The following is a 26315-nucleotide window of genomic DNA, read 5'->3' as shown; positions in this document are numbered from 1 at the left end:
TTGGATATGAGGTGGGGGAAACAACTGATGGTGAGGCTTCACCCACACACTTGAGGAGGTCCAAAATTAGCCTGGGTCTCAATCAATGATTACCATGACCAGTGCAGTGTTTGATGATCAGATAGATATTATCTTCTTCTTTTATTGGTTGAATATGAACGAATAGTGATGATGATTAAGGGTGTTGTAGTTGTTGCTGTTGTTGATCAATCATATCAAATCACATCACATCATTCCAGGGTTATGATAGGTGAATATGATTGTCTTGATCTCCAATGGATTCAATGTTACTTTACCATCTTGACCTACACGGATGGTATCTGGTGACAATGGATTTGGAACTGTGTATGCCTTCTTATCTTGATTCTGGACTCTAATCGATTCATGTGAACAATTGAATGTACTCATACATTCATTCTTCTTTGTGTTGATATCAATGTATCCAGCTATTTTGTGTTGTATGTGTCATTGTTAGGGTCATTCATTCATTCATCAATCCATTCATCCCAATCAATATTACATACCACCATATCCATGAACGAATGTCTCTTGATATGATGATATTGGTGAGAAACGATTGAATAGTCTTGAGATGTCAATGACAACAGGTGATCCAGTCTCCTTAAGATTCTCCAAACGAACCAAATAATCATTCTCATTCAATCTCTCCAATGACATGATGTTGACACTTCCAAGGTCAGCGGCTAAAGTTGGAAATGATTGAATGATTGAATGAGTGATCAATCAAAGAATGAACGAATGAGTGAATGTACTATAACATACTTAATCCAGCATAGTTAAAGTTGAACTCTGAGAGTGCTTGGACTGGTGGAAGTTGGAAGTATGGGTTGGGACTATTGAACTGTCTGGATTCTTTGATGGACTTTTCTTGGACATTCTGGTATGTTTCAATCTTACAACGATGCTTAACAGTGATTGTTGTATGATCAATTGGATATACATCCAATCCGCATCCATCATCACTATTAGGACTCCTATGTAACATCATATCCATCGTTCCAACCCTTGGTGATGTAACACCCTTGCTTCTATCTCCATAACACTTTGTGATTGATTGAGTGAGTGAGTGGGATTGAGTTAGTGAATGAGTGTGTGAGTGGATGGGATGGTTCCAGTTGGTATGGAATACTTACAATGAATGTCTCGGATGTGGAGTCATCCTTGAGGTAGGACATGTGGACTGATGGGAAGACGGATAGTTCGACCGAGCTCCTTGGACTTTGGATTGGACGCTTCTTGGTCTCATAGCCATCATCAGTGTATAGTATTGAACTATTGATCGATGTTTCAAATCGTACCATGTTCTCAATACCATCCACACCAGTGATAGTGTACTCAATATCGATGTACTGATCAATACTAGCATATCCTGTTGTATACATTGTGATCATCACCTCATTGCCATCCTTGTATCCAACTCTGACCATCTTTCTAAGATTGCCCAATGTGACCTCATACTTTGCCGGGTCACTGATCTGAATAAGCTGATCAGTAGTCATAATATATGCACCTGTTCTCCATCCCATTGTGTACTCGATCAACTACATTGTTGTGTGAGGGTTAGGGCAAGGGTTTGGTTAAGGGGTTAGGGCAATGGTTGGGTTACCTTTTGGTTGAGCGCGATGGACTGGCCATGGATATCAATGGACTCAAGCAAGTTGGAGGCTCCAGGGCCACTGGAGAAATGAAGTGTGAATAGGTTGTTGGTGAGGGTGTGTAGCTGAGATCCAGATGGTCTTAAGAGTGGACCAGGGTTGTTTGTCAATCCAAAGTGATATGTATGGTATCCAAACACAGGGATACTTGGCAAGAATGATATATCATATAATGCACCATCGGGTAAATCTGCAACCTTTACACAGTCAATGGTCAATTGCTTTGAGATATAGAATACTGCCAAGGGACATGTGTCGCCACCTTTGATCGATACAACACGGATGGTGTGTACCTCAAGTCTTGGCGAGGATTGGGAATTGAGTATGATGACTGGTGTGAATGTGTATGGGTCTACAACTACAACTGGTCCATCAGTCACAGGAACATGAGTAAATTGTTGAATTGACTTCTTGAGTGATCCAATCGACAAACTCATGGCATCGGCCATTCTCGAATGATAATCCACATTAACAGGTGATCTACTTGTTCCAGTGATGGCATCATGATGCATCATGAATGAGCAGTTCTAAACATTGATGGATGAATTAGTATGATTGATTGGTATGGTTCCAGTGGTGTTGGGTACCTTTTGAGCTCTGTCCAAGGGCTCCTTGTCAATGAAGTGGGTGGGCTGGAGGGCATGGAATATCTTGGCCATCCTCAATAGGTTGTCAGCATGACGACTCATCTCCTTCTGCTCAGGTCTGTTGGAGTAGTATCCTACCCATGATGCACCCCTGTTCTCATAATAAGGCATCAAATCATATGTTTGATACAAATGCTTGATTGGTGTGCGAGTCTGTTGATACCATTGTCTGACATCCCTGAAGTACTCTCCAAGAGTGCTATACTTCACAGTATATCCATACTGAGAGTAATGTTGATTAAAGTAATCTGAATGATTGATTGAGTGTGGGTAAGCGAGTGCGATTGATTGATTGATTGGAATGATTCCAACTTACCAATCAATTTATCCATGGAATTGAATGCATTGATGGCATTACGGAATCCAAAGTCAGTGCCAATGGTCAGGAGTACATGGGGCGAACGGTAGTGATCACGCTTCATCTCGGACATCCATACGGTATCATGTATCATAGTTTCCAAACTTGAATATGCACTATTGATATCAACACCAAATTGTTGATAATAAGATTGATCAAGTACATGTGCAAACAACTCAGAGTTGATACCATCTGAACCACGCCAGATGAATTCCATATCCTTGCTTGCGCCAAGATCATCACGAATACGTTCATCAATCCTGTGCAATATAATATTCTCATAATTGGCATAAGAGAACAATGCTGGAGTCTTGGCAGCGTGTCCAAATGGATCTATTTGCCATGCACTTGATTGAGTGATGGGTGAAGCATTGGGGATGGCGAGGGTCAGGAATAGTTCCACCACAGGAGGACTGAACTGTATACATACTTCTTTGCAATGTACTGCTCTCCAAAGTGTTGAATAATGAATTTGTTGCCCTCTTGGAGGTTGTTGATGAAGGCTTCGGCAGAGGTACATGCCTCATCACTCATAACATATCCTCCATTGACAAATTCAATCCTTCCTTCCTTGACCAATCTGGTAAAGATATTCTTTGTATCATCTGATTGATCCTGCCACCAAAGATCCAAGAAACCACTATATTGGATAGAGTTAGTTCCAACTTCCATTATCCATTATCCAACCTTTATCCAACTTACATGTCTGACCAAGAGAACTTTCGAAGTGTACCATTGTTAACTGCTTGTGTAACAGTGTAAAGGATATCTGATACATCATATCGATAATAATCCTGGAATGTAAATGAATGAATGAATGAGTATTGGTATTGGTGTATGTGTGTTTATCTAAAATATATCTACTTACATTGATTGTTCTTAACCATCCAGCATCACAATGTGAATGACACATCAAGTGAACTGTGAGTGGTTTGATTGGAAATGGTACTGTCTGACTCTCAGCTGACATTGCTGTCACGGCCAACAACAGGACCAAGAATATCCCAACCACAATTTTATTCATTGTGTAATGTAGCTGGATTATTTGATTGATTGATTGACTGGCTGACGTGCTAGATTGAATAATAATAATAATGGATTGAACTATAATAATATTTATAACTTAGATCCAAACATTCTCCAAATGAATGGAGTTCAATGAGTTGGATAGGGTATGGGTAAAGGTAGGAGCAAATTGAAGTGGATGTATGTATGTAATTGTAATGGACAATGATTGAGATGAGATCACTCGTTGTTGGGCTTGTGTGATGTGATATGAGTGGGAGAAAGAGTAGTGGAGGCACGGTATCCATGTGACCTGGCAAACAAACAAACACATAATAATCATGCTCATTCGCTCCTCGCAGATGGTGTGTGTTTGAGTGAGTGTATGTGTCCACGTGTGGTAAGGGCTGATCAGAGATCAAGCCACTCTAGTTGTAGCCCACCAAGTATATGTAATGCATTGGTAACAATCACTATTACTTTAACACTCATACTTCTTCGTTCATATGATCAATAATAACATTATAAGTATATGATTATGATCAACAACATCTTCATCTTTGAGTTGATTATGCTTGCTACATGTAAGAAGAATATAAAGATGGTTATTATTTGTACTGATTGTTGGTTGGTATTGTCCTTTTAGATGAAGAACATATGGTGGATTGAATGATTGTGTGATGGAACGAACTGGGTGATGGTTCGGGTTCGGGAACTTGGGTCGTCTCATTCCAAAAGTATCTTGGATAAATGAATAAAATGGTGTTCATGCAGGACTCAGACTTCAACAACCCGATCAATCACATTCATTTCAAACAACGATCTCATTAAACATATATATATATATATATATAACTTACGTACAGATATAAATAATAGATAATAATGGCCAAGCAAACATTGCACGTCACCTCCCCAGATAACTTCCACGCCACCGTCGCTCAGGCTTTGGCCACCAACGACCCGGTGTTTGTCACCTTCATCTCCAACGTCGGAGCTGACGGACAACTCTGGTGCCCAGACTGCAGAACCTGTATGATCCTATTGGGTTGACGATCGATCAATCGATCAAACACATATAACTAACATGAACATCCATCATCAATCATCTTCTAGCTGAGCCAATCTTTGCTAAAGTGTTCGACAGCTTGCCAAACTACTGTTTGGTTCAGTGCTCTATCCCAAGAGACGGGTAAGCATACATCAAGCTTGCTTCATGAGTCATTGTAATCTTCACTTACACTTACATATATCAATCATAACAGATACAAGGGTAACCCAGACCACCCATACCGTCTTGACAAGCAGATTCTGCTCAAGTCTATCCCATCTTTGGTCGCTTGGAAGAATGTATGTTCAATCAATCAACACTCAATCAACATTCAATGAATGAATAATGAATGAATGAATGGATGAACTAACGTATCAATAACTTTGATCAAACAACAACAATAGGACTCCCAGGTGATGCTCCGTCCAGAGGATGACTGCACTGTTTTGGAGAAGGTTTCTGCCTTTGTCAATGCCAACCTTTAAACACTCAATCAATAATACACACTATATTGTGGAACATCAATCTGGTTGAATGATTTAGCCACGAGACAAAAGGTATACCTTTGTTTGATTGTGTCGTCTTGTCTCATGAATCGATGGATGAACCAGGGCTCAAGATTGTATAAGCTTCACAGGATTGTGCTTGTTGTCAACGATAATGTGAGGTTGGTGTGTGGGTTGAAGTTGTGAACTAAGATGACTTGTGTTTAGTGTTTCCAAAAATGGACAAGAGACAAGAAGTATGGTTATTATTAATAATAGTTAGAATTAGGTCTTCGGGGTTGTTGGTGAGACTTGACTTGAAGAAGAGGGAGAGGGTCTGTGTTTGTGTGTGTGTATGGTCGTTTATTTGTGTGTATGTGTATCATTGAATGAATGAATGTGATGTCAATGAGGCTAGAGACGAACGAACTAATTATCCTTCTCAAGTCCAATTTACAACAACAAAGTAATAATAATATAATAATATTTTTGTGTACATATATATATTTATTTATATATTTTAATAGGTCCTGTTGAATCAATCAATCCATCGACTATTCATACATATTCATTTATTCATTCAGGACCAATTGAGAGGACAGAATAGTAGTATGATATCAATAAATAGTAATCCTTCATCTCCAAAGAATCCCCATCTGTCCAAACATGGAGGTAACAATCACAACAACGACAATGGCGGCGGAAGCAGCAGCAGCAGTAGCAGTATAAACACATCAGGGACCCACAACAACAGTCATGGAAACAGTAGTTCCAGTACTACCACTACTACTACTGCTTCTAGCAGTTGTGGAAAGAATACATCATTTCCACAAATATCACAGTTCAAAGCCACCAAGATGATCTTGAACTCGGCCAAACATAAATTACATAGTCCACATTCAATATCTTCAAATCATCCAACAGTTAAACAACATCAACAACAGCAACAACATAATGATCAAGATGTTGACAAGACCAATATCACATCGTTCACTGGCATCATGTACAAGATGCTGGTGTTTATCATCTCACTCCTGCCCGGTCTGCTCATTGAGAAGTTTCTCATGCTCTTTGCCTATGTACAGATCGAGCTGATCAGGGCCAAGGGCAGAACTATCGACCCGGAGCGTACATACTCCAAGCTGAAGAAGAAGAGGAAGTTAAAGAAGAAGAACAAGTCCATCAAGCTATCCCATAGTGCTTCGTCAAGCCGGCCAAGCTCACCACTACTCACTGCAATCAAGGAGGATCCAAACAACGGCTTCCCATCGCCAAGTGATATGCCAGTGCTCCGCATCGTCCCTCCACAGACAGATGGTGCTACTCCTACCACATCCACATCGAATCACCATCCCTCGGACATTGAGCATCACAAGTCGCCAGACTCCCATCTATCGATCCCTTCATCAACATCACATAGTCACGGACATACCAAGTCGCTTAGCACCGATGGTACACACCAAATAGACAATCCTGAGTTGTACCTTAGACAACAACATGCTGCGGCATGGGGCGCCCCAAACGTTCCATTGACAGCGAGCACCAACAGTGCTCAGTCCCAGCCGGCCACCCCCGCCCCAAGCATGCGCATGCGCTCCGACTCAATCTGCACCTCTCAACCATCAAGATCAATCTCTGAGATCAGACGAGTGAACAGTGAAGCAACACTCTATCAGACTTATGAGGACCAGATGTTGTTTGAGGCCAATCAACAGAGTCGCAAGGAGTTTGAGGACTTCCTTCGTTCGGTCAAGGACATCAAGGACGTGCGCAACTGGTTGCAGAACTTCAGCAGTAGCGAGTCCAAGAAGATTGCCATCGTCAAGATCAGCCGACGTATCCTTGACACACAGTTTGGCGTAGACCAAGCAGCCGCAGCACTCTGCTTCATGTACAAGTTTGGCCTGTACCCAGTTGTCATTCATGGAGGTCTCAACGACATTGCCCGTCTACCCGTGTCTCAGGTGATCCAAGAGAGGCGCTCCAGGTCAGCCATATTGAAGGGTGAGTAAACATCACATTCATTCATTCCATGTTCACCATACTAACAATCAATCAATCAAATAAACAAACAGAGGCAATCAAGAAGAATGGAGTCAGCTGTACAATGCTCACACCAGATATATGTGAGATTGAGCCGAGCATTCAAGACATATCGGACACGTTGTCGGAGGAGGAGTTGGAGTTTGGAAAGGAGGACACGTTGCCAAACGCAGGATTGGCCATGAAGATTGATAGCTTTGACTACAACATCCTCACTCAAGCGTTGGAGAAGGGCAAGATACCAATCTGGGACTCAGTTGCCGAGACTACCGATGGTGTAGAGATACCCATCAACTCGGATGTCACCACCTTTGAGTTGGCCAAGCGTCTCCAACCATTCAAGATCATCTTTGCCACCAATGACGGTGGCATCCTGGACGTCGACCACAAGGCCATCCCAGTGGTCTACCTCAACGAAGATTTCAAACGTCTTATGCAATCGGAGCACACCACGGACCGTCGTCGTGTACTACTGAAACAGATGAAGCGCATAGTCGACCATCTCCCTTCGTCCACATCAGTTATCGTCACATCCATCGAGTCCATCACTCATCAAATCCTATTCCCACGTCTGGCCAATGGAACAGTGATCAAGAGACGCCAGGACAACAAAGTTGAACACTTTGACAGAGATGTAAGTTCATTAATCAATCACGCATTTGGATGGTTATTAATACTAATTGTTATTTAATAATTATTACTTAGACTTTGGACAATGTGGACAAGGCCAAGCTGAAAAAGTTGATCGAGGATAGCTTTGGCAGACCATTATCCCCAGACTACTTTGAGTATCTCAAGGATAACCTATTTAGACTGTACCTATGTGTCTCATCCGAGGGTGAATACAATGGTATGTACTTACTCACTCAATCTTCCAAGTTGATACGAATGGGACTAACACTCAATCAATGCAATGTATAACAGGTTGTGCAGTTGTAACATTCAAGAAACCAGACTACATACCTTATTTGTGCAAGTTCTGTGTACAAAAGTCAGCTCAAGGACTTGGACTTGGTGATCTGATATGGAGAATATTACAGAGAGATATTGACAAGTTGTATTGGAGGTCAAGGAACAACAATCCACTCAACTCTTGGTATTTCCAGAGATGCCAAGGATCGTTCCGAGCCGACGACCACTTCACCGTGTTCTGGTACGGCGATGACAAATTTGAGGATGGCAGCATGATGATAGAGGAGGCGCTACGCAAGCCTATCACTGTGTTGCCCGCCATCGCATCGTCCTAAGGTTGCAGCTCCGTTCCCTCACTCCTCCAACCTACCAACCAAACTGTCCAGACTCTACTATCTTGTCCAGACGTGGCAGGTCTGCCAATCTATCCAATCAATCAATCCTATCATGATCGATCCAGTCCATTCCTATCTTATCTTGTCTGTCCCGTCGTGTATCCAGGGACATCATGTCCCAGAGCGCAGTGGTCCACCACCACAGATCGTCAGCTCGTCGTGGGATACAGGACATGTGTGTGTGAGGCACGGTGGCCCCCATGACCATTCAACAGGTATGGTAAAGTAGCGCAATAATAAATGCACTCACTCTCTGTCAGACACGACGGTGGCGGCGATAACTTACAAATCAATCCATCGTCTTCCCAAACAAACGAGGTCCTAATTGTAGACCCCCACCTGATTAACACACTAAACGACCACACCCACGCCCGCACGTGGTTCTCAAATCATGCAAACAAACACGGACGTTCAATCCGGAAAGGGAATGATGGTCACGGAGCTCAAACCCAGGCCCACCCAAATGCAGCCATCTGGAACCCCCTCCGTAAACCACATGGCATTGTCAACTTCGTTTAATTGAACGAGTCATTCATTCAGTCAGGACGTGATTCAAGTCTGCTCGGTTCAAGAAATCAAAGGTACCGAGGCCCGAAGCGCCGAATTGCCCCCCGAAAAATCAAACCAATCACTTACCGAGGTGTTTGGACTCACCCCCCAGTGTGTGACCACTTTGATTGCCCACACGATCGTCGATCACACATACAAACGTCCACAAAGGGTACCCTATCTTTTTACCTTTGTAACCAAACTTCTAATTGGATATGGGAGCGTCAAGGGTATGGACATGTCTTCCTAATATGCCCCAGGGTCAGAGACACCTATTTACGAATCTGAATCACAATGGGTGTGGGGGTGAGTAAGTGAGTGTAGTCCTAAGTATCTTGATTTGTATAAAATTATAAAATTTTATGTAGGTATGGATTGTTATTATTATAATTGTTGTTGTTGAAGCAACATGTGAGGGTGCCCTATTATGTGGAGGTCCTCCAGTCAGCACCTGGACGAGATTGGGCTATGCCCAACAACAACAACATGACCACCACTACCACTACTACTACTGCCTATCTATCATCATCGGAACCTATAAAAACTACTTTGGAAATGGTCATTGGCGGAAGGTCATCTTCAACAACAACAACAATACACTTTAAAATCATTTAATCCTTCATTCGCTTATTCCATCAATCATTCCTTATCCAACTCTCTAAATACAACAACTATTACTACAACTACTCTACTCCAAGTTCCAACTTCCCATTTTTTTATTCTTATTCAATCCAAACGTTACTTTGGTAAGTTATAACTATACTATTAATATTATTATATTATGTGTATATTCTATTCTGTGTCTGTTTATACATTGGTGTTTGTATTGTGTCTGTCCCTGTGTCTGTGTTGGGTGAGAGGTGGAAGTGGAAGTGCAAATCAGTCAACACTCCTGGTCGATCGAATGCGTTGACCTGCAAATGGGTGATTTGTAAATCGCATCTTGCCAAGCCTTTCCAACTCCTCCATCCTTAATAATAATAATAATACTTGCAAATATGGCACACATGTCCAACAACCCTTGTGTTTCTACACAACCGACATATGTAACACGCACGATCAATCAATCACTCGATCGTGTTTTACAATGTGCCAAGTGTCAACATCTGTCAATGGTTATTAATGGAAACAATTTGACCAGGACGATCGTGTAATCTTATAATCGAGTTCATCATGATGTTTTTATAGTTTTTGTGTCAAGGTTGGAGGTTTATAGGTCTAGGTCTAGGACTTGGCCTTCAATCGACAGATTGATAACCTTAAGTTGGTTTTTTACCCCTGACGGTCTGGACTAGTCTGGACTGGACCAGACCACCTTAACCATGCATTCATCCATACATCCATACATCAACCCGTCCATCCACTACATCTATTCATCAATCCATTTGATCGGAGGGGCATTGGCCATCTCGCACAGTCATACCCAAACTCAAACTTAATCTACACACGACTCACATACTCTGTGTACGGTTTTGTTCCAATTCATTTGGACAAAGATGTCGCTTGTTGGTCCAATTTCAGATCCCCCACACACTTAAACATTCATTCGTCAAAACCTGACGACAAACGACGTTACAATTCAATACCCCACACTGCACGTTGCTTCTCATTTCGACATTATGACCTATGTTTCTTTTCCAAAAGGGTGCCCACCGATGACACCAGTCAGGGCTTCGTTTGGTTTTTCCCTAAAGACAGGCAGGCACGTTTGTTTAGTTTTGAGTGGGAATTCACACCCCCTCTCGAAGCGCTTCTAAACAGGCACACCTGAGCGTGTCTCCCCATAGCCCACCCGACACACACTTCGCATGCATGTACTCGCTCACATCCATCCATCTATCTATCCTGGCATCACAACACACCAACACTCTCCAAAACCAAACCAATGTCAAATGTGTGTCATGTCATGTGGGCTTTGGACCGCACATGGTCACTGTGTGTGGGTGACTCACATTTAGAGACTTGGAGATGGCATGTTATGATGATCTCACCCCCCCGTTACTCCTTTAGTATAATGATCCCACTCTACACACTACTTACTTTATAATATATTATTATTTAATTTGTTTGTTTGTTTGAAAGGACCTCTAGAGGTAACACGTGGTGGGTATGTGATACCTGTCCCCCAGGCATGTCGTCAAGACCAAGACCAATGGCGAACGTCTTGTCCTGTCATCATTAGTCAAGCGACTTCTCCCATTCCATCATTTGTTTAAATAACTCTTCTTCCGTCTTCTCACACACACACATACACACACACGTTTCTAACTTCTCGAGAACACGTCGAAACATCATCACTTCAGCCCCATCTTCACGCCTCTACAATCAAAGAGCCAAACGACTAATCAACAACAAACATCAGTTTGATCATTCATTCAAACATTACATTATATTAACTTAACTACATAGTTATAACAACATAACATTGCACATTCACACATTTACACCACCTTACACAACTTATATAATACTTTGTTTTTTTTTAATATCTAATTCATTGTTGTACAACTTAATTAACTAACTCTGTATATTCACATAACATTACAATCAATCAATCAAATAGTCAGCACTCAAATATATTTTTTTAAAAAATTAATAATTAATAATAGATAATAGATAATAATAATGGTAGCAATATCACAAGATATCGACTTGCAATTCTTGTCCAAGTACTTCCACTTACCAATCAATGATGTTGCCAAAGAGATTGGTGTATGCGCCACTGTACTAAAGAAAATATGTCGAAAGAATGGTATCCCAAGATGGCCACATAGAAAGGTAATTATCCCAGCAAACTCAACTCAATCACATTCAAACTAGTTTGCAGTCCAACTCACCCACCCCATCCCACACACAAACAGATAAAGAGCATTGACAAGATGATCTCAAATTTGGAGAATAGTAGTCCAAAGAATGCTGATGAGGAGCATCGTATTAAAGAGGAGATATCAACGCTAAAGAAGAAGAAGGCATACTTGATCAAACATCCAAATATCCTGGCAATTAAATCCTCCATCAAGCAGAAGGAGGTCGAGCAACTCAATCAACGTATCAGCGAGAACCAGTTTGAGTTGTCCCAGGTCACCGCGCCCCAGGCCAGTCTCCTCAGTCAGCGCTTTGGTCTGCTGGCAGCCGCTGCCGCATCTGTTGTAACACCATCATCACATTCATCACACTCATCATCACCATTCTCCGAGACCAAATATCCAAATATCCTTGTATCCAATACTCTTCCACAACATCTCAGCCACAACTATAACAACAACAACAACAATCACTACCACAACCACAGCAACAACACCAGTCCATACTCATCATCACCATTACATCGATCAAAGTCAACATATTTGTCAAGTGCGCCACTGTCCCCACCCAGTCCACCATCACAGGTGGTGTCTTCGGCATCATCCTCATCGACACCCTCGTCGCTGTCCCGACAGAGCTCACACCAGGACATCACAAGCCTGCACTTGCTGGCCAACACTGGCGCCGACACACTCCAAACACTGAGACACGCTGCCAACTCGTTGGAAATGAAGAAGTCCTACTCCACCCCTCACATCACCACCACGGCCCCCGCTCAGGGCCAGCCCGAGATGTTCAAGCTCACCAACCTCGAGTTGCCCAAGCTTGCCAACATCCCCAGCATCGAGAGCCAGCTCAACACATTCAAGACTCTGGAGCCAACCCTATTCAAGCGATCGAGCTCTGTGGTTGGATCGCCCCAGTTGGAAAGCAGCAATAACAACAACAACATGGTCATGGAAGGCGGCAACAGTGCAACATCATCACGCTTCTCGCCACTGTCACTGCCATCAATCGCACCACCACAACAACATCGTCTGCCACCATGGTTCAAGGAGGATGTAGTCGATCACCATCATGCCTCTGGTGCCACCGCCACCTCTGCCTCTGTACTCCGTCTGCCAATCAACAACGTCGTCGTCTCCAAGAAAGCTACCATTCCATCGATCACGCGAGTGGACCAGCTCATATCCTCTGAGGATGACAACTCTGCGGTGCCATCACACCTGAGCCCCTCCTCACCCATCAGCTTTGATTGAATAATAAAAGCATTATGCTGTGTTCCGCCACAGTATATATATCGACAGAAGCCAGTATCATTGCGTATGTGTATGTGTAGTTTGTAACTTCAGGAAAGCAAGTTCAAGGACGAACCAAGGTCCTTGAGGCCTCGATTTCTTTTTTCGTGCGGATGTGGGAGGGTGTTGGGTTGGGTCGACGACTGGCGACCTCTGCTTTAATGGGTTGGGTGAATGCCACAGACAAGTTGAATGAACTTGTCAAAGAGGAAGAAAACGATCACCCCAGAGTAGAGATACTTATTGATGTGGGAGAAGAGTTTGATCATTTTGATCACTTTTTGTATTAGCAAAATTGAGTGTGTGGGATCACTTATCGCACCCAACCACACTCACTATGAGTGATTTGAATCGGGATCCGCACTTGTGTGAGTGCCCATCCGTATAACATCATAAAATTAATTATCAACCTGGTGAGGTAGTCTGATCTAAGACAGAGAGAGCCAGAGGAAATTAGTCCTCGAGCTGGAAGAATCAACGAACTTTGATCCTTTTAAGTACAGTCGGTGGACCCCCGATGCCCAAGGAAGTGCCTTGCGAAGGAGGACTGCTGTGAGTGAGTGTGACACTCTACACCTTTGTCTAAATCAACCGGTCTTTGCGAGTTCCTTTGATAATCTACTCTACAACTGATCGACTAAGTAATCGTTTGCAGAGCTGCCTCCTTCATTCACTCAATCACTCAATCACTCACTCAATCATCACAATCACACATAATTGAACATATAATAACTCATACATATAACATATAAATAACTTATACAACATATATATATATATATATTTTCATATAACTTAGGGATGGATATTGATACAATGATAAATAGTACGGCATTGTTGGATGATTTGTCCGACCCAGCCATTCAAACTTATCATGAAGAGGTGCTCAACACATTCACACACTCCATCGGCTTCTTCCTGAGCACGCCAGCAGTGCTCTTCCTTATATCAGTTGCCAAGATGCGTGGTACCAAATGGCATCTGATATCCTGTATAATATATGGCATCTCTCTAGTATGTACCCGCCCTCACCCACACTCAATCACCCCTGGAATCATTCCAATCACCCACCAACCCCACCCATACTAACGACCGACCGACCCCCCGATCAATCACAATCAATCATATTATAGCTTAGCATGTTCTTTTGCTCATCATTATATCACTCTGTTGGAGTATTCCGCATGGAGGAACATAGAGCATTCTTGAAGAATGTTGATCATAGTGCTATATACTTGCTGATTGCTGGCACCTACACGCCACTCACTATGATCAATCTGATACACAACAACTGGAACACCAATAGCTCCACACCAAAGGTCGTCAAGATGGGCTGGCTGATGCTTATTGCCAGCTGGACGATGTGTGTCGTTGGCGTGCTCTGCAAGATGATCGTGGGCGCCAACGAGATCCCCGACTACTTCTCCAACGGCACCTACCTGTTCATGGGCTGGCTGTCTGTTCTGGGCCTCCGCGACATGATCACACACCTGCCCCGCAAGGGCATGAAGCTGCTGGTGGCCGGTGGCCTCGCCTACACCTCGGGCATCTGCTTCATGATGTGGGAGACCACGCCCTTCAACCACGCCATCTGGCACGTGTTTGTTGGCGCCGGCTCTCTTCTGCACTACTTCTGCATACTCGAATGCATCATCCCCGCCAAGAAAGGTTCGGCCACGCACGCAATCCTAGACAATATTGAACACGCTGACAAGCAAGACAAGATGGCCTTTTTCGGCAGCCAAGGCTATCGCCAACGTTTCATCGTCAGATACATGCGCGTTCTCTACCGCGCCGTTGTCGGTTGGGCATCCAGATCCAACATGCATCTCAAGGCCATGTAAAGGGGAGTTTGTGGCTGGGGTACTACCTGAGTCCCGAGACTCAATCGATCACACACCCCATCACTCGATCACCCTCACTCACTCACATCACCTGATCAATCAATCAAATTTCACTTCACTCACTCATTGATTGATCATTCATTCATACACATAAATGGATACATTACCCATTGTAATAATAAATCAACTGGTCGACTACTTAGAAGATGTGGATCGAGTGTGTCTTGGTCTGAGTTGCAAGAGGCAACACGATGTGATGCGCAAGTGGCTGCCACTGTTTGTCAATGATTGCCCACCTAACAAGCAGATACGCTCACCAATCAGAGAAGTGACATTCAGCAACATGTTTGATCATCCAATCCCTATTGGCTTCCTTCCTTCAACCCTTACCAAGTTATCACTTGGCGCCAGCTTTGATCGTCCAATCATATTCAATGATACCTCAGCCGGCGCGACATGGCCTCAATCAATCACAGAACTAAAGCTCGGACATCGTTTCAATCAACCTTTGGACCATTCATCACTCCCTCGATCATTACTCATCCTGACGTTTGGTCTTCAATTCAATCAGATCATCAGAGTTGGAGTGTTGCCAGGATCATTGACGCAACTCTCCTTTGGGTACTCATTCAGCCAGCCACTCGAGACGGGCGTCCTGCCTCCATTCCTAACCAGTCTAACATTCGATCGATACCCTCTACCATTTGCACCTGGTGTGTTGCCCTCATCAATCACACATCTTTATATAAGGGGTCGTGGTGGCCTTGACAACATCATCGTGCCAGGGGTGTTGCCACCTGGACTCAAGAAGTTGGAGATACAGCAACAACTTGCTCTAGATACAGTCCCCACAACGTTGGAGGACCTGAGGTTTGGAGAATACTACAACTACCCCATCCTGTTGAGCTCATTGCCTGAAGGACTGACCAGACTTCATTTTGGTGACATATTCAATCAAGATATTAGGATTGGAATTATTCCAACGACTGTTCAATCATTAGACTTTGGAGTCTACTTCAATGTCAAGATAGAGCCCGGATCCCTACCCTCTAGACTCACAAAGTTGAGCTTGGGCGAAATGTTCGACGAGGCGATAGCGCCAGGCGTGCTCCCTGCCAGCCTCCTAACCCTCAGCCTTGGTTCCAATTTCAACCATCCTCTCCCACAACTACCAACCGGACTCACAACATTGTTCCTGTCCGACAGGTTTAATCAACCAATTGCAGCACCATCCATATTGCCAGCTTCCCTGATCCAGTTGTGGATTGGAGAGCGCTTCAACCAATCACTCGAGTTTGTTGTGCACCTGACACACCTCTCATATCTCAGGCTTGGAGATGCCTGGGACCAGCCAATCTCACAAAGTACCTTTCCCAAATCACTCCGTACTTTGTTGTTTAACCGGCCGTCTGCATTCAACAAACATTTGGCAACACCAGTGGCGCCAGCCATCACCAAGCTATCCCTTGGCAACATGTACAACATACCGATTCAGACAGGACAACTTCCCGAGACACTCACATATCTGAAGTTGGGATCTGACTTTAACCAGCCCATTGAAGTCAACTCCTTGCCTCAATCGTTGATCAAACTTACATTTGGATTGACTTTCAATCAAATATTGCAGCCAGGATGTCTGCCATCATCATTGGTACGAATCAAATTTGGCGAATTCTTTGATCAACCTCTCGAGCCTGGTGTGCTGCCGCCCAGTCTCCAATCCCTACGTCTGTCAAACGAGTTCAACAAGCCGCTACCTGCTAGCACCCTGCCCAGTGCACTCCATACACTCCACCTCGGTATCAGATTCAACCAACCTCCAGACTCGGTCATCCTACCCGGCAGCTTGACAACCCTCAATGTTCCCACCCTCATGATGCGAGTATACCTACCCTGCCACGCCTTGGGAAGGCTATCCAAGATGGAGATCATAGGTAGTGATGGACAACTCATATTCCCATCCTTTGATAAGTTGGTTGAAGGTAGCTGCCCCATCGTCAGCACCAGTGTTGGACTCCTCTCATTGGCTTTTGAGATCAACTATCCAAACGGTCGTCTGTTGCCATCGCAGGTAGCACATCTATACTCACTGATGCCCAACCTCGAGCAACTCTGCATCCAAACTACATACGTTCGAAGGTACCATGTGCGATACCTTGATCCTGTGAGCAGGACCCATGTGCTCTGTGTAGCCGAGTATGGTGGCAGCAAATCCATCAGCATTGCCGAGTTGTCATCATTGTACATCAATGGCAATGGACCATTAGCAAGGCTTTAATCTTATTGTTAATACAAACTCTAGGACAGGACTGTCGTCTCACTTAAACTGTTTGAGTTGCCAACCATTTCCATCCTTGGACTGGATAAAGTGGGCTGGTAGCCAGTCTACTGCCTTGTCGCGTCGCTCTTGTGCCAGACGGCGCTGCTCCTCCTCCACCTTGGTCTTCTCCTTGGTGATGGCTTTGGCACCAGCCTGAGTCTGTGCAGCTTCAATGACGCCGCGCCAGACAATGGTGGAGTCGGTGGGCAACACCTTCTCAGCGGGCAATGGTACGAATGTGCCAGGGACCAATTTACTTCTCTCCACAAACGTCTCATACTTGTCCTTCTTGTAAGGTGATGAGCGCACCTCTCCATCCCACTGACCCTTGAACTTCATAATCTTCTCCTTGCCATTATACATTGTCGCCTCGATCACATTATAGTTTCCAAAGAGCAGTGGCTAATTATCATTGATTGATTGATTGGTTGATGGGTCAGTGATTGATTGATTGTGGACAACTCTGGAACATACCTTGGGGAAGAAGCTAGTCTTGATTGAGTAGTCTGATTTGTCGCAGGTCATGATGGATTGGCCAGCAAGCTCGGCAAAGCCGCGGAATATTCTTAGAGCCATTGGAGGAAGGGTGATTGAGTAGACTTCTTTGAACTTGTCCAGTGTGACGACAAAGTGTCCCTCTGGCGAGATCCTGAGATAGGTGCCCATGAAGCTGGCCTTGACTGGCGAGTTGTAAGACACTTGAATGCCCAGTGCGACGTTGTACACGATGGACGAAGTGATTGGTGGATGATGCGATATCTGTTCGGACAAACATGTGGCAACATGTTTCTCATCCTTAAAGTGCGTGGCCAACTCGTATGTCTCGCCCAACACTGGATTGAGCGGCTTTTTGCGCATCTCTTTGGGCACCCATCTCGTGGACAGGAAGTAGCGATAGACTTGCAACATCCTCTGAAGCGGGTCATTCATGCCATTGCACGCCAACAGTAGGTCGAAGTGTACCGAGCAATTCTCGGCAAAGAATGTCAGTGTGGACTTTGGCAGAATGTATCCACCTGGTATTGTGACCTTTGACAAGTCTGCTCCAACCTTTAAGCTCTTCAATATATTCAACATACTACTATCCTCTCCTCCTTCAGTTGTTTGTGTTGTTTGTGTAGTAGTTGTTGTATCTTCCTGTTGAGGTACAGTCTCACCAACATCCTCGTTGACCTCATCTTCAATCACTTCCTCTCCATCAATATCCATCTTATCCTCTTCATTGTTGTTGTTGCTCATTGTGTCTTTAGTATGTGTATATATGTATACTATCAAGTAATAATAACTAACTTTGGTTATGTATCAAAGTGTGTATTTATGTTGGTAATCTAACTACACCAACAATCACCCTTAGAGGTCAACTCAACTTCGGCTTCATTACAAAGAGTAAAGTTCTCCCGAACTTGATCGACACTTTCGTGACACATATGCAGGAATGTTGCGTCCCCCCATTACTTGATTTGGACAACTGCACCCTTTTTGATCACGACTTCACACTGACAACACTGCGCAGGTTGTCATCATCAATGGGATAATCACTCTCCACCTTCACCTTCATCCATTCATTCATTCTTCATACACTCCAACATACAACATTAAAATAATCAAATATATAAAATTATCTATTTATCTAATAATAACTATCTCTTCTCACTCTTCATAATGTACAGATGAATGAATGAATGAATGATTGAATGATTGAATGATTGATTGGAACGTGAACATCGTGCATCGACTGTCCACTGGACCCTGGGGTCAGACATGAGTACTGTTGGTGCGACATGTTGGTAAGGTCAGTAATTTGGAGGTCTAGGGTAACACAGATTCAACGAATTACAAGGGTCAGTCATTGACAAGCTATAATGATGCATAGCTACCTGATCAATCAAACCAAACCAAACCAAACCATTAATAACTAATATAACTCATAATGTGAGCGAACCCACTCACTCAAGAGAGAACGCTACACATTGAGCCTCACGCTCTCAGCTATAACCCCATCATTGATGGATAACCTATTACCCTGCATAAGGCAAAACACCCGTTTTTCACACGAAACAGGACAAATTTAGATGTGGTTGGTCCTGGCGATCAAGGAGGGACTCATTTGGTCTCGAAATGAGCGTAGTCCATCAAATGTCAACCAATTAACAACTCTAGTTAATTGTGTAGCAACATGTGAGCAGACGGATGATGGTGCACCTCATCTATCTATCCATGCATCCATCCCACCAGTCCCATTGATCCAACGAAAACGATCATACCCCACACCACCATCCATCATCATCAATCGATGTATTGCTCACCCACCTCCAGCGACCCACACTTCACTTTCCACCTCCTGAATGATCACTCGTTTCCTTATTACTGGAGAGTGTGCGCCTCTATCGGTCCTTAGGCTTCCGGACAGAGTCAGAACTCTGCCAACCATCACTCATGTATAAATAGGATTACCCGGGTAATTACCATCTTATACAGAAGTAATAATAATAATCTACAACAACAACTACAACTACAACAAATATTCATTCATTCATTCATTATTCCATTATACATATACTTTATCAATCAGTCCAATCAATCTATCCAAACAATCATTTCCAGATATTACCAATATTTTCCAATCACATCACATCAATCAGGAATCAACAACTTAATCAATATTTATATCATTTATATATATTTATATTCCAACAACAATGAAGGAGTTTAATAATCAACTTCGTATATTACTGTATAAGAATTATATATTGAAGAAGAAGTCCAAATGCGCTATTGCATGCGAGATATTGTTTCCCTTGGTCATTGTATCAATCTTGTTCATGATCATGGGTATTGTCAAGTCATTCACTCCGGACTATGACCTCTACCACACTTCCCCGCTGGCCGCGGAGATGGGTCCACGCGATCGCCTGCTGTTTGGACCAACGCCACTCACCACCGATCAAACACAAATCATGGAGCTGCTCAAGACAAGGATTGCCGTCACCAATGGATGGACGATGGACGAGACCAACAACTATTTCCTGCCATTCTCCAACTCAACCGTTATGGATGGCTTCTTTGCCAACAACTCCAAGTCGGTCATTGGCGCAGTCTGGTTCAACGGCACATATCCAGCCACCGCCGCTAACCCATTCCAATACTCCATTCGTCTCGACGCCGATGAGGTGTCTCGCACTGACAAGACATTTGGCGGCAGCTCTGACGACTCGCTGAAATACATCAAGGACTCCTTCGAGACGATCCAGGTGGCAATGGACGAGGCCATCATGAACTTCTATGGTCTGAACAACACAATCACAATGACGAGCAAGCGTTACCCCAACCCATTCACCGCTGGCTGGCAGGCATGGAACGAGGGACGTGACAGCATCTTCAAGAATGCCGGTGGTGTCTTCATCTCTGCCGCTCTACTTATGTTTGCCTTCCGTCTTGTCACTGACCTGGTCATGGAGAAGGAGACCAAGATCCGCGAGGGAATGAAGATGATGGGTATGATGGATCTGCCCTACTTCCTCTCATGGCTCATCACATCCCTGATCATCTGTATCCCAGTGACCCTTATGATTGCTGCCATCGTCAAAGGTTCAATGGTAGTCTACCATACCTCATGGTTAGATATCATCTTTGTATATCTCCTGTACACTCTTACTCTCGTCCTCTTGGGATTCATTGCAAGGTATGTGTCTTTGGCGGCTACTTCAATCAATCAAACAAATACTAACTCAATCAATCATTCAAATAGTGTATTCTTTGATCACTCCAAGTTCGCTGGAATCCTTGTGTTCTTTGGTCTTCTTGTTATCTCTGTCATTGGTATCTTCATTGCCAAGGCCAACATGTCCAAGTATGTCAAGCTACTTTTGTCTCTAATGTCACCAGTTGGTCTTGCCTGTGCCAACTACCACATGGCCGTCCAAGACCTCACAGACCTGGATCCAATGCCAGCCAACACAACCACCTCAAAGTAAGTCACTCTGTCGCTCAATCAATCAATCAATCAATCACTCGATCACTCACTAACTCATTCAATCAATTATTCAAACTTAGGGACATCATTGGACTGATGTGTGTAGATATTGTATTATATACTTTGTTATATTGGTACTTGAACAATGTGATTGCTGGCGAGTTTGGAACTGCCAAGCCATGGAACTTCTTGTTCAAGAGCTCATACTGGTTCCCAACCAAGGACCACGAGCTGATCGATGTCGAGTCCTACGGCAGCAATGAGGACGTCGAGGGCATCCCCCTGGACCTCAAGCGCGCCGCCACCGTCTCCATCCGCAACCTCAGAAAGGAGTTCTACACTGGTGACGGTGTCCGTGTTGCCGTCGACGGTCTCTCGCTCGACATGTACCCCGACCAGATCCACGCCTTCCTCGGACACAACGGTGCTGGCAAGTCCACCACCATCGGTATGCTCACCGGTCTCCTGCCACCAACTGATGGTGACGCCTTTGTCCAGGGCTACTCAATCCAGCGCCAGATGAACAGTGTCCGCCGCACACTTGGTGTGTGCCCACAGCACGATATCATCTGGAAGGAGCTCACTGTGCTTGAGCACTTCAAGATCTACGCCGCCCTCAAGGGTGTTCGCGGTAAGGACATTGCAGTCCAAGCCGACAAGATGTGTGACGAGGTTGGCCTTGGCGAAAAGAAGAACGCCCCATCTGGCACCCTCTCTGGTGGCCAGAAGCGCAAGTTGTGTCTTGGTATCGCATTCATTGGCCGCAGTGAGGTGATCTTCCTGGACGAGGTGACCAGTGGCATGGACCCACTGTCGCGTCGTGGTGTCTGGGACTTCTTGCTCAAGTACAAGCAGGGAAGAACCATCATCTTGACCACTCACTTCATGGACGAAGCCGACTTCCTCGGCGACAGAATCGCAATCATCTCTCATGGCAAGCTTCGTTGTGACGGCAGCAGCCTGTTCCTCAAGAAGAAGTTTGGCATTGGTTACCTGCTCACGATGGCCAAGATCGCCAACTCCTGCAACACTGAGGGTGTCACCAACTTTATCCACCAGTACATCCCCGAGGCCGTCGTTCTCTCGGATGCCGGCACTGAGCTGTCCTTCCGTCTGCCCACATCCAGCGTCGACCAGTTCGTCCCATTCTTCATGGAGCTCGACCAGCAAAAGGCCTACCTTGGCATTGGCAACTATGGTATCTCTGTGACTACCATGGAGGAGGTGTTCCTGCGTATTGGCCAAGAGTCCCAGGGCGGCCAGTTCAGTCTCACCGCCAACCAGAACCGTAACGAAGAGGTCATCAAGAAGGCCATCTCGACATCAACCACCGGCACCACATGGCGCCAGCAGATGAAGGGTCTGATCATCAAGCGTTTGATCACATCGTACAAGGATCTCAAGACATTCCTGCTCACAGTGTTCCTTCCAATCATCCTGATCGCATGCTCCATTGTCATCTACAAGAAGATGAGAATCGAGGCCGACTACTTCAACAACATCACCACGCCACTCACCTTCTCCATGTCCACATTCGGCCCCGACAACAAGGTCTACGTCAACACCATCGACGGTAATCTTGCCGGTCTGTCCGCCTCACCCTTTGCCTCTCAACTCCAGTCGATGCCCGTTGGCACCAACCTCGAAGACTACCTCAAGACGCACTACAACTCTTCAGCTGGCTCCCTCAACTTCACTAGCGAGGTGGCCGCACAGCAACTCGAGTACAACGTCTACTTCAACAAGGGCTCGCTGCACTCGATCCCCACCCACGTCAATCTGGTCCACGACGCCCTGTTGCGCCAACACAACGGCATCGGTATCGCCACAACCAACGCTCCATTCGCTCACGTTCTCACTGCCATCGAGGCAGCCGTCTCCTCTGTTGACATGAACGCCGTCGTCTACTTCAACATGTTGTTCATCGCTGGCTACGGTCTGATGGTCGCGTCATTCGCCGCCAACATGTGTGTTGAGCGTGTCACCAACATCAAGCGTCTACTCTACATCTCTGGCTGCAAGAAGCACATCTACTGGCTGGCCAACCTCTTCTGGGACTACACCCTCTCGATACCTGTCGTGTTCATTGTTTCTGGTGTCCTGGCTGGCGTCGAGACCAAGTACGCTGATCAGTTTGGCATCATCCTCATCGGCCAGATCCTCTTCTGTCTTGGCTGTATCCCACTCAGCTACCTCCTGTCCTACCGCTACAACACCCACGGCAAGGCCATTGGCGCCATCTTTGGCATCCAGTACGGCATAGCCCTTGTGATGATCATTGCCAGCATCAACATGCGTATCCAGATGGTCATCAACCAGTCCGAGGGTCTGCAGCTCGCCTGTGACATAGTCGACTATGTCTTCTACATAGTCTCGCCATTGTACGCCCTGGGCCGTATCATGGTCATGTGCGTCAACTTCCCAGGCACCATGCGTCTTGGCCAGTGGACCATCACCAACTATTGGGACGTCAAGATCACTGGCGCACCCTTGCTCTTCCTCGTTGGCCACGCCATCGTCTGGACCACATTGATCCTCGTGTTGGACTACTTCCCCGAGATCAGAGGCAGAATGAAGAACCCCAAGAACACCGCCTCGCCACAGCCACCCGCCGACGAGGACACTGATGTTGCCGCTGAGCGCATGCGTCTTGGAGGCCACCACGCCACTGATGATGTACTCGTCATGAGAGATCTCCACAAGCTGTTCCCAGCCAAGGGCAAGCACCCAGACAAGATCGCTGTTCACAACACTACCCTTGGTATCCCCCGTGGCCAGACATTCGGTCTGCTCGGAATGAACGGTGCTGGCAAGACAACCACACTCTCGATGCTCTCTGGCGACATCTCACCAACTGCCGGCTCAGCCACCATCAATGGCTTCGACCTCATCTCCCAACGCTCCAACGCTCTTCATTCAATTGGCTCGTGTCCTCAGTTCGACGCCCTGATCCCCCTGTTGAGTGGCCGCGAGCAACTCTACTTGTACTGCCGCATCAAGGGTATTCCCGAGGATCTCATCCCAACCACAGTCGAAGCATTCATCACAATGATGGACCTCGAGGGATTGGCCAACACCAACGTCGGTGGATACTCAGGCGGCAACAAGCGTAAGCTGTCACTGTCCGTGGCCATGATTGGAAACCCATCAGTTGTGTTCCTGGACGAGCCATCAACTGGCTGCGACCCACAGGTTCGCCGCTTCATGTGGAACGTCATCTCTGAGCTCGGCGCCAACAAGGTTATCATCATCACCACTCACTCAATGGAGGAGTGCGAGGCCCTTTGCCAGCGCATCTCAATCATGAAGGATGGCAAGTTCACCTGTTTGGGTTCCAACCAACACATCAAGTCCAAGTTTGGCAGCGGCTACTCGCTGGACTTCAAGATAAAGAAGGAATACCTGGACACTGCCGCCGACATCATCGGTCGCACATTCCCAGGCATCGAGCTGCTCGATAGCCACGACCTCATCCTCAACTTTGAGTTACCAAGCAAGTACAGCGGACACTCTGTCAAGGTGTCTGAGATCTTCAATGTAATCCAGCAGCAGTTGCACTTCCTGGTCGAGGATTACTCCGTCAGCCAGACCTCTCTCGAGCAAGTGTTCCTCAAGCTTACCTCTGCCACCTACGAAGCTCGTCTCAATCAATTGTCCGAGTCCCAACAGAACGCTCAAATACCTCTATAAACCATTAACTATTTAATTAATAAACCAAGATGGTTGATACTCGCTGCCATTGTATCTGCACACGTCTGTCTTTGATATGTTTGAATGCCACTGGTTGCATATGTCTGTCTTTATAGTATAATTAGTCTTGGTCCACTTGTCTTAAACACACAACTCATTCACTCTCAATCATTTACCTTCACTTCCATCTGTTCACAACATTATCTGTATACGTATTATCACTCAACACAATTACAAATAATCATTATCTGTATATTTATTATTTATCACACTCTAATTATCTCTCACATACATCATTCCAACACTTATTATCTATCATCGCTATTATACACACACAATAGTCAACCACCGAGATGGAAGACGATACTCCAACAACATCAACAACGTCAACATCCCAGAGCAATCCTCCTTTGTTCGTCCCCACCGATAAGACAACACCCGCTGATCTTATTAAGCACCTTGGTCTTGAGAAGGATGACAAAGACACCATTACCTTGAGCACAAACAATATTGATGGTTACTTCTTGTTGACCGCCACAAGCATTGACGCTCTGACTGAACCGTCTCCCAAGGGACCTGGCATTACGTAGAGCAAAGAGACTCTTTGACCTCGCCCATCCCAAATCAACGAGTAAGTACAAACAATATCGGCGCAATGTCTTCATTCAATACTAACATACACACTCAAGCCCCTGCTGCCCCAGTATTGAGGTTGAAGGCAATAGTTAGATGTAAGTAAATAATAAATTCGATCACACAACAAGAGTCCTGACACCACGGTGACCATTCCAGCTGTAGAGGGAGTATCTTTCGATGATCCTCACATCTCGAAGAGGACAAAGACTACAGCAGACATTTGGAAGGAGATTCAAGAAAAGCATTGTGTCTTCTTGAGGTCCCCGCCATTCACTGGGAAGACATCAATCATTCAGTTGCTGGGTGCAGCGATGCGGTCAACGTTCAATGTGGTTGTGATGACCTTCCTTGGTTGCCAAGATGACTACGACCAGCACTGGATCAAGGTGACTGGGAAGACCTTTGAAGAATGGTCTCTGTGCACAGCCCCAAAGAGTCTTGATATGACCTCACTCCTCCTCTCTGACGATGAAATCAATGAGCTGACAAATAACTTCAATACTGTGTTCAACTCAATCCAACTCAGAGCCACAGTCACGCCACTCATACAACAATCTTTGAAGTCAGCAACAAATGGCCACGTTGGACTTTTGATGGCTTCCTTCTTTGCCATTGAAGACCATTTCAA

General features: G+C 45.1%; 9 protein-coding genes across 9 annotated transcripts; 7 read left to right on the top strand and 2 right to left on the bottom strand.

Annotated features, from left to right (window-relative positions):
* Window positions 1-225: 225 nt before the first annotated feature.
* Window positions 226-3651, bottom strand: SAMD00019534_056120 (hypothetical protein; the record flags this gene model as incomplete). Its single annotated transcript, XM_012899103.1, has 10 exons — window positions 226-446; window positions 525-704; window positions 784-1063; window positions 1155-1562; window positions 1628-2203; window positions 2264-2571; window positions 2640-3028; window positions 3112-3321; window positions 3384-3475; window positions 3550-3651. The coding sequence occupies 10 exons, from the start codon at window positions 3649-3651 to the stop codon at window positions 226-228; spliced, it is 2766 nt and encodes a 921-aa protein (XP_012754557.1).
* A 920-nt stretch (window positions 3652-4571) lies between these two features.
* SAMD00019534_056110 (hypothetical protein) lies at window positions 4572-5222 on the top strand (the record flags this gene model as incomplete). Its single annotated transcript, XM_012899102.1, has 4 exons — window positions 4572-4719; window positions 4803-4878; window positions 4952-5036; window positions 5142-5222. The coding sequence occupies 4 exons, from the start codon at window positions 4572-4574 to the stop codon at window positions 5220-5222; spliced, it is 390 nt and encodes a 129-aa protein (XP_012754556.1).
* Window positions 5223-5833: 611 nt separating this feature from the next.
* On the top strand, window positions 5834-8512 carry SAMD00019534_056100 (hypothetical protein; the record flags this gene model as incomplete). Its single annotated transcript, XM_012899101.1, has 4 exons — window positions 5834-7226; window positions 7298-7899; window positions 7971-8115; window positions 8190-8512. 4 exons carry the CDS (start codon window positions 5834-5836, stop codon window positions 8510-8512), a joined length of 2463 nt encoding a protein of 820 aa, XP_012754555.1.
* Window positions 8513-11746: 3234 nt separating this feature from the next.
* SAMD00019534_056090 (hypothetical protein) lies at window positions 11747-13185 on the top strand (the record flags this gene model as incomplete). The annotated part of the gene is made up of 2 exons (XM_012899100.1): window positions 11747-11899; window positions 11983-13185. The coding sequence occupies 2 exons, from the start codon at window positions 11747-11749 to the stop codon at window positions 13183-13185; spliced, it is 1356 nt and encodes a 451-aa protein (XP_012754554.1).
* An 855-nt stretch (window positions 13186-14040) lies between these two features.
* SAMD00019534_056080 (hypothetical protein) lies at window positions 14041-15068 on the top strand (the record flags this gene model as incomplete). The annotated part of the gene is made up of 2 exons (XM_012899099.1): window positions 14041-14238; window positions 14358-15068. The coding sequence occupies 2 exons, from the start codon at window positions 14041-14043 to the stop codon at window positions 15066-15068; spliced, it is 909 nt and encodes a 302-aa protein (XP_012754553.1).
* A 256-nt stretch (window positions 15069-15324) lies between these two features.
* SAMD00019534_056070 (hypothetical protein) lies at window positions 15325-17346 on the top strand (the record flags this gene model as incomplete). Its single annotated transcript, XM_012899098.1, has 1 exon — window positions 15325-17346. The coding sequence occupies one exon, from the start codon at window positions 15325-15327 to the stop codon at window positions 17344-17346; it is 2022 nt and encodes a 673-aa protein (XP_012754552.1).
* Window positions 17347-17385: 39 nt separating this feature from the next.
* Window positions 17386-18627, bottom strand: SAMD00019534_056060 (hypothetical protein; the record flags this gene model as incomplete). Its single annotated transcript, XM_012899097.1, has 2 exons — window positions 17386-17790; window positions 17863-18627. The coding sequence occupies 2 exons, from the start codon at window positions 18625-18627 to the stop codon at window positions 17386-17388; spliced, it is 1170 nt and encodes a 389-aa protein (XP_012754551.1).
* Window positions 18628-20210: 1583 nt separating this feature from the next.
* SAMD00019534_056050 (hypothetical protein) lies at window positions 20211-25051 on the top strand (the record flags this gene model as incomplete). The annotated part of the gene is made up of 3 exons (XM_012899096.1): window positions 20211-21070; window positions 21137-21358; window positions 21442-25051. The coding sequence occupies 3 exons, from the start codon at window positions 20211-20213 to the stop codon at window positions 25049-25051; spliced, it is 4692 nt and encodes a 1563-aa protein (XP_012754550.1).
* Window positions 25052-25404: 353 nt separating this feature from the next.
* On the top strand, window positions 25405-25641 carry SAMD00019534_056040 (hypothetical protein; the record flags this gene model as incomplete). The annotated part of the gene is made up of 1 exon (XM_012899095.1): window positions 25405-25641. One exon carries the CDS (start codon window positions 25405-25407, stop codon window positions 25639-25641), a length of 237 nt encoding a protein of 78 aa, XP_012754549.1.
* Window positions 25642-26315: the final 674 nt, after the last annotated feature.

This window comes from Acytostelium subglobosum, assembly GCF_000787575.1.
Source record: "Acytostelium subglobosum LB1 DNA, scaffold: scaffold10, whole genome shotgun sequence".
Lineage (NCBI taxonomy): Eukaryota > Evosea > Eumycetozoa > Acytosteliales > Acytosteliaceae > Acytostelium > Acytostelium subglobosum.
Note: the sequence above shows the minus strand (reverse complement) of the source record. Positions and strands in the feature narration are given on the sequence as shown.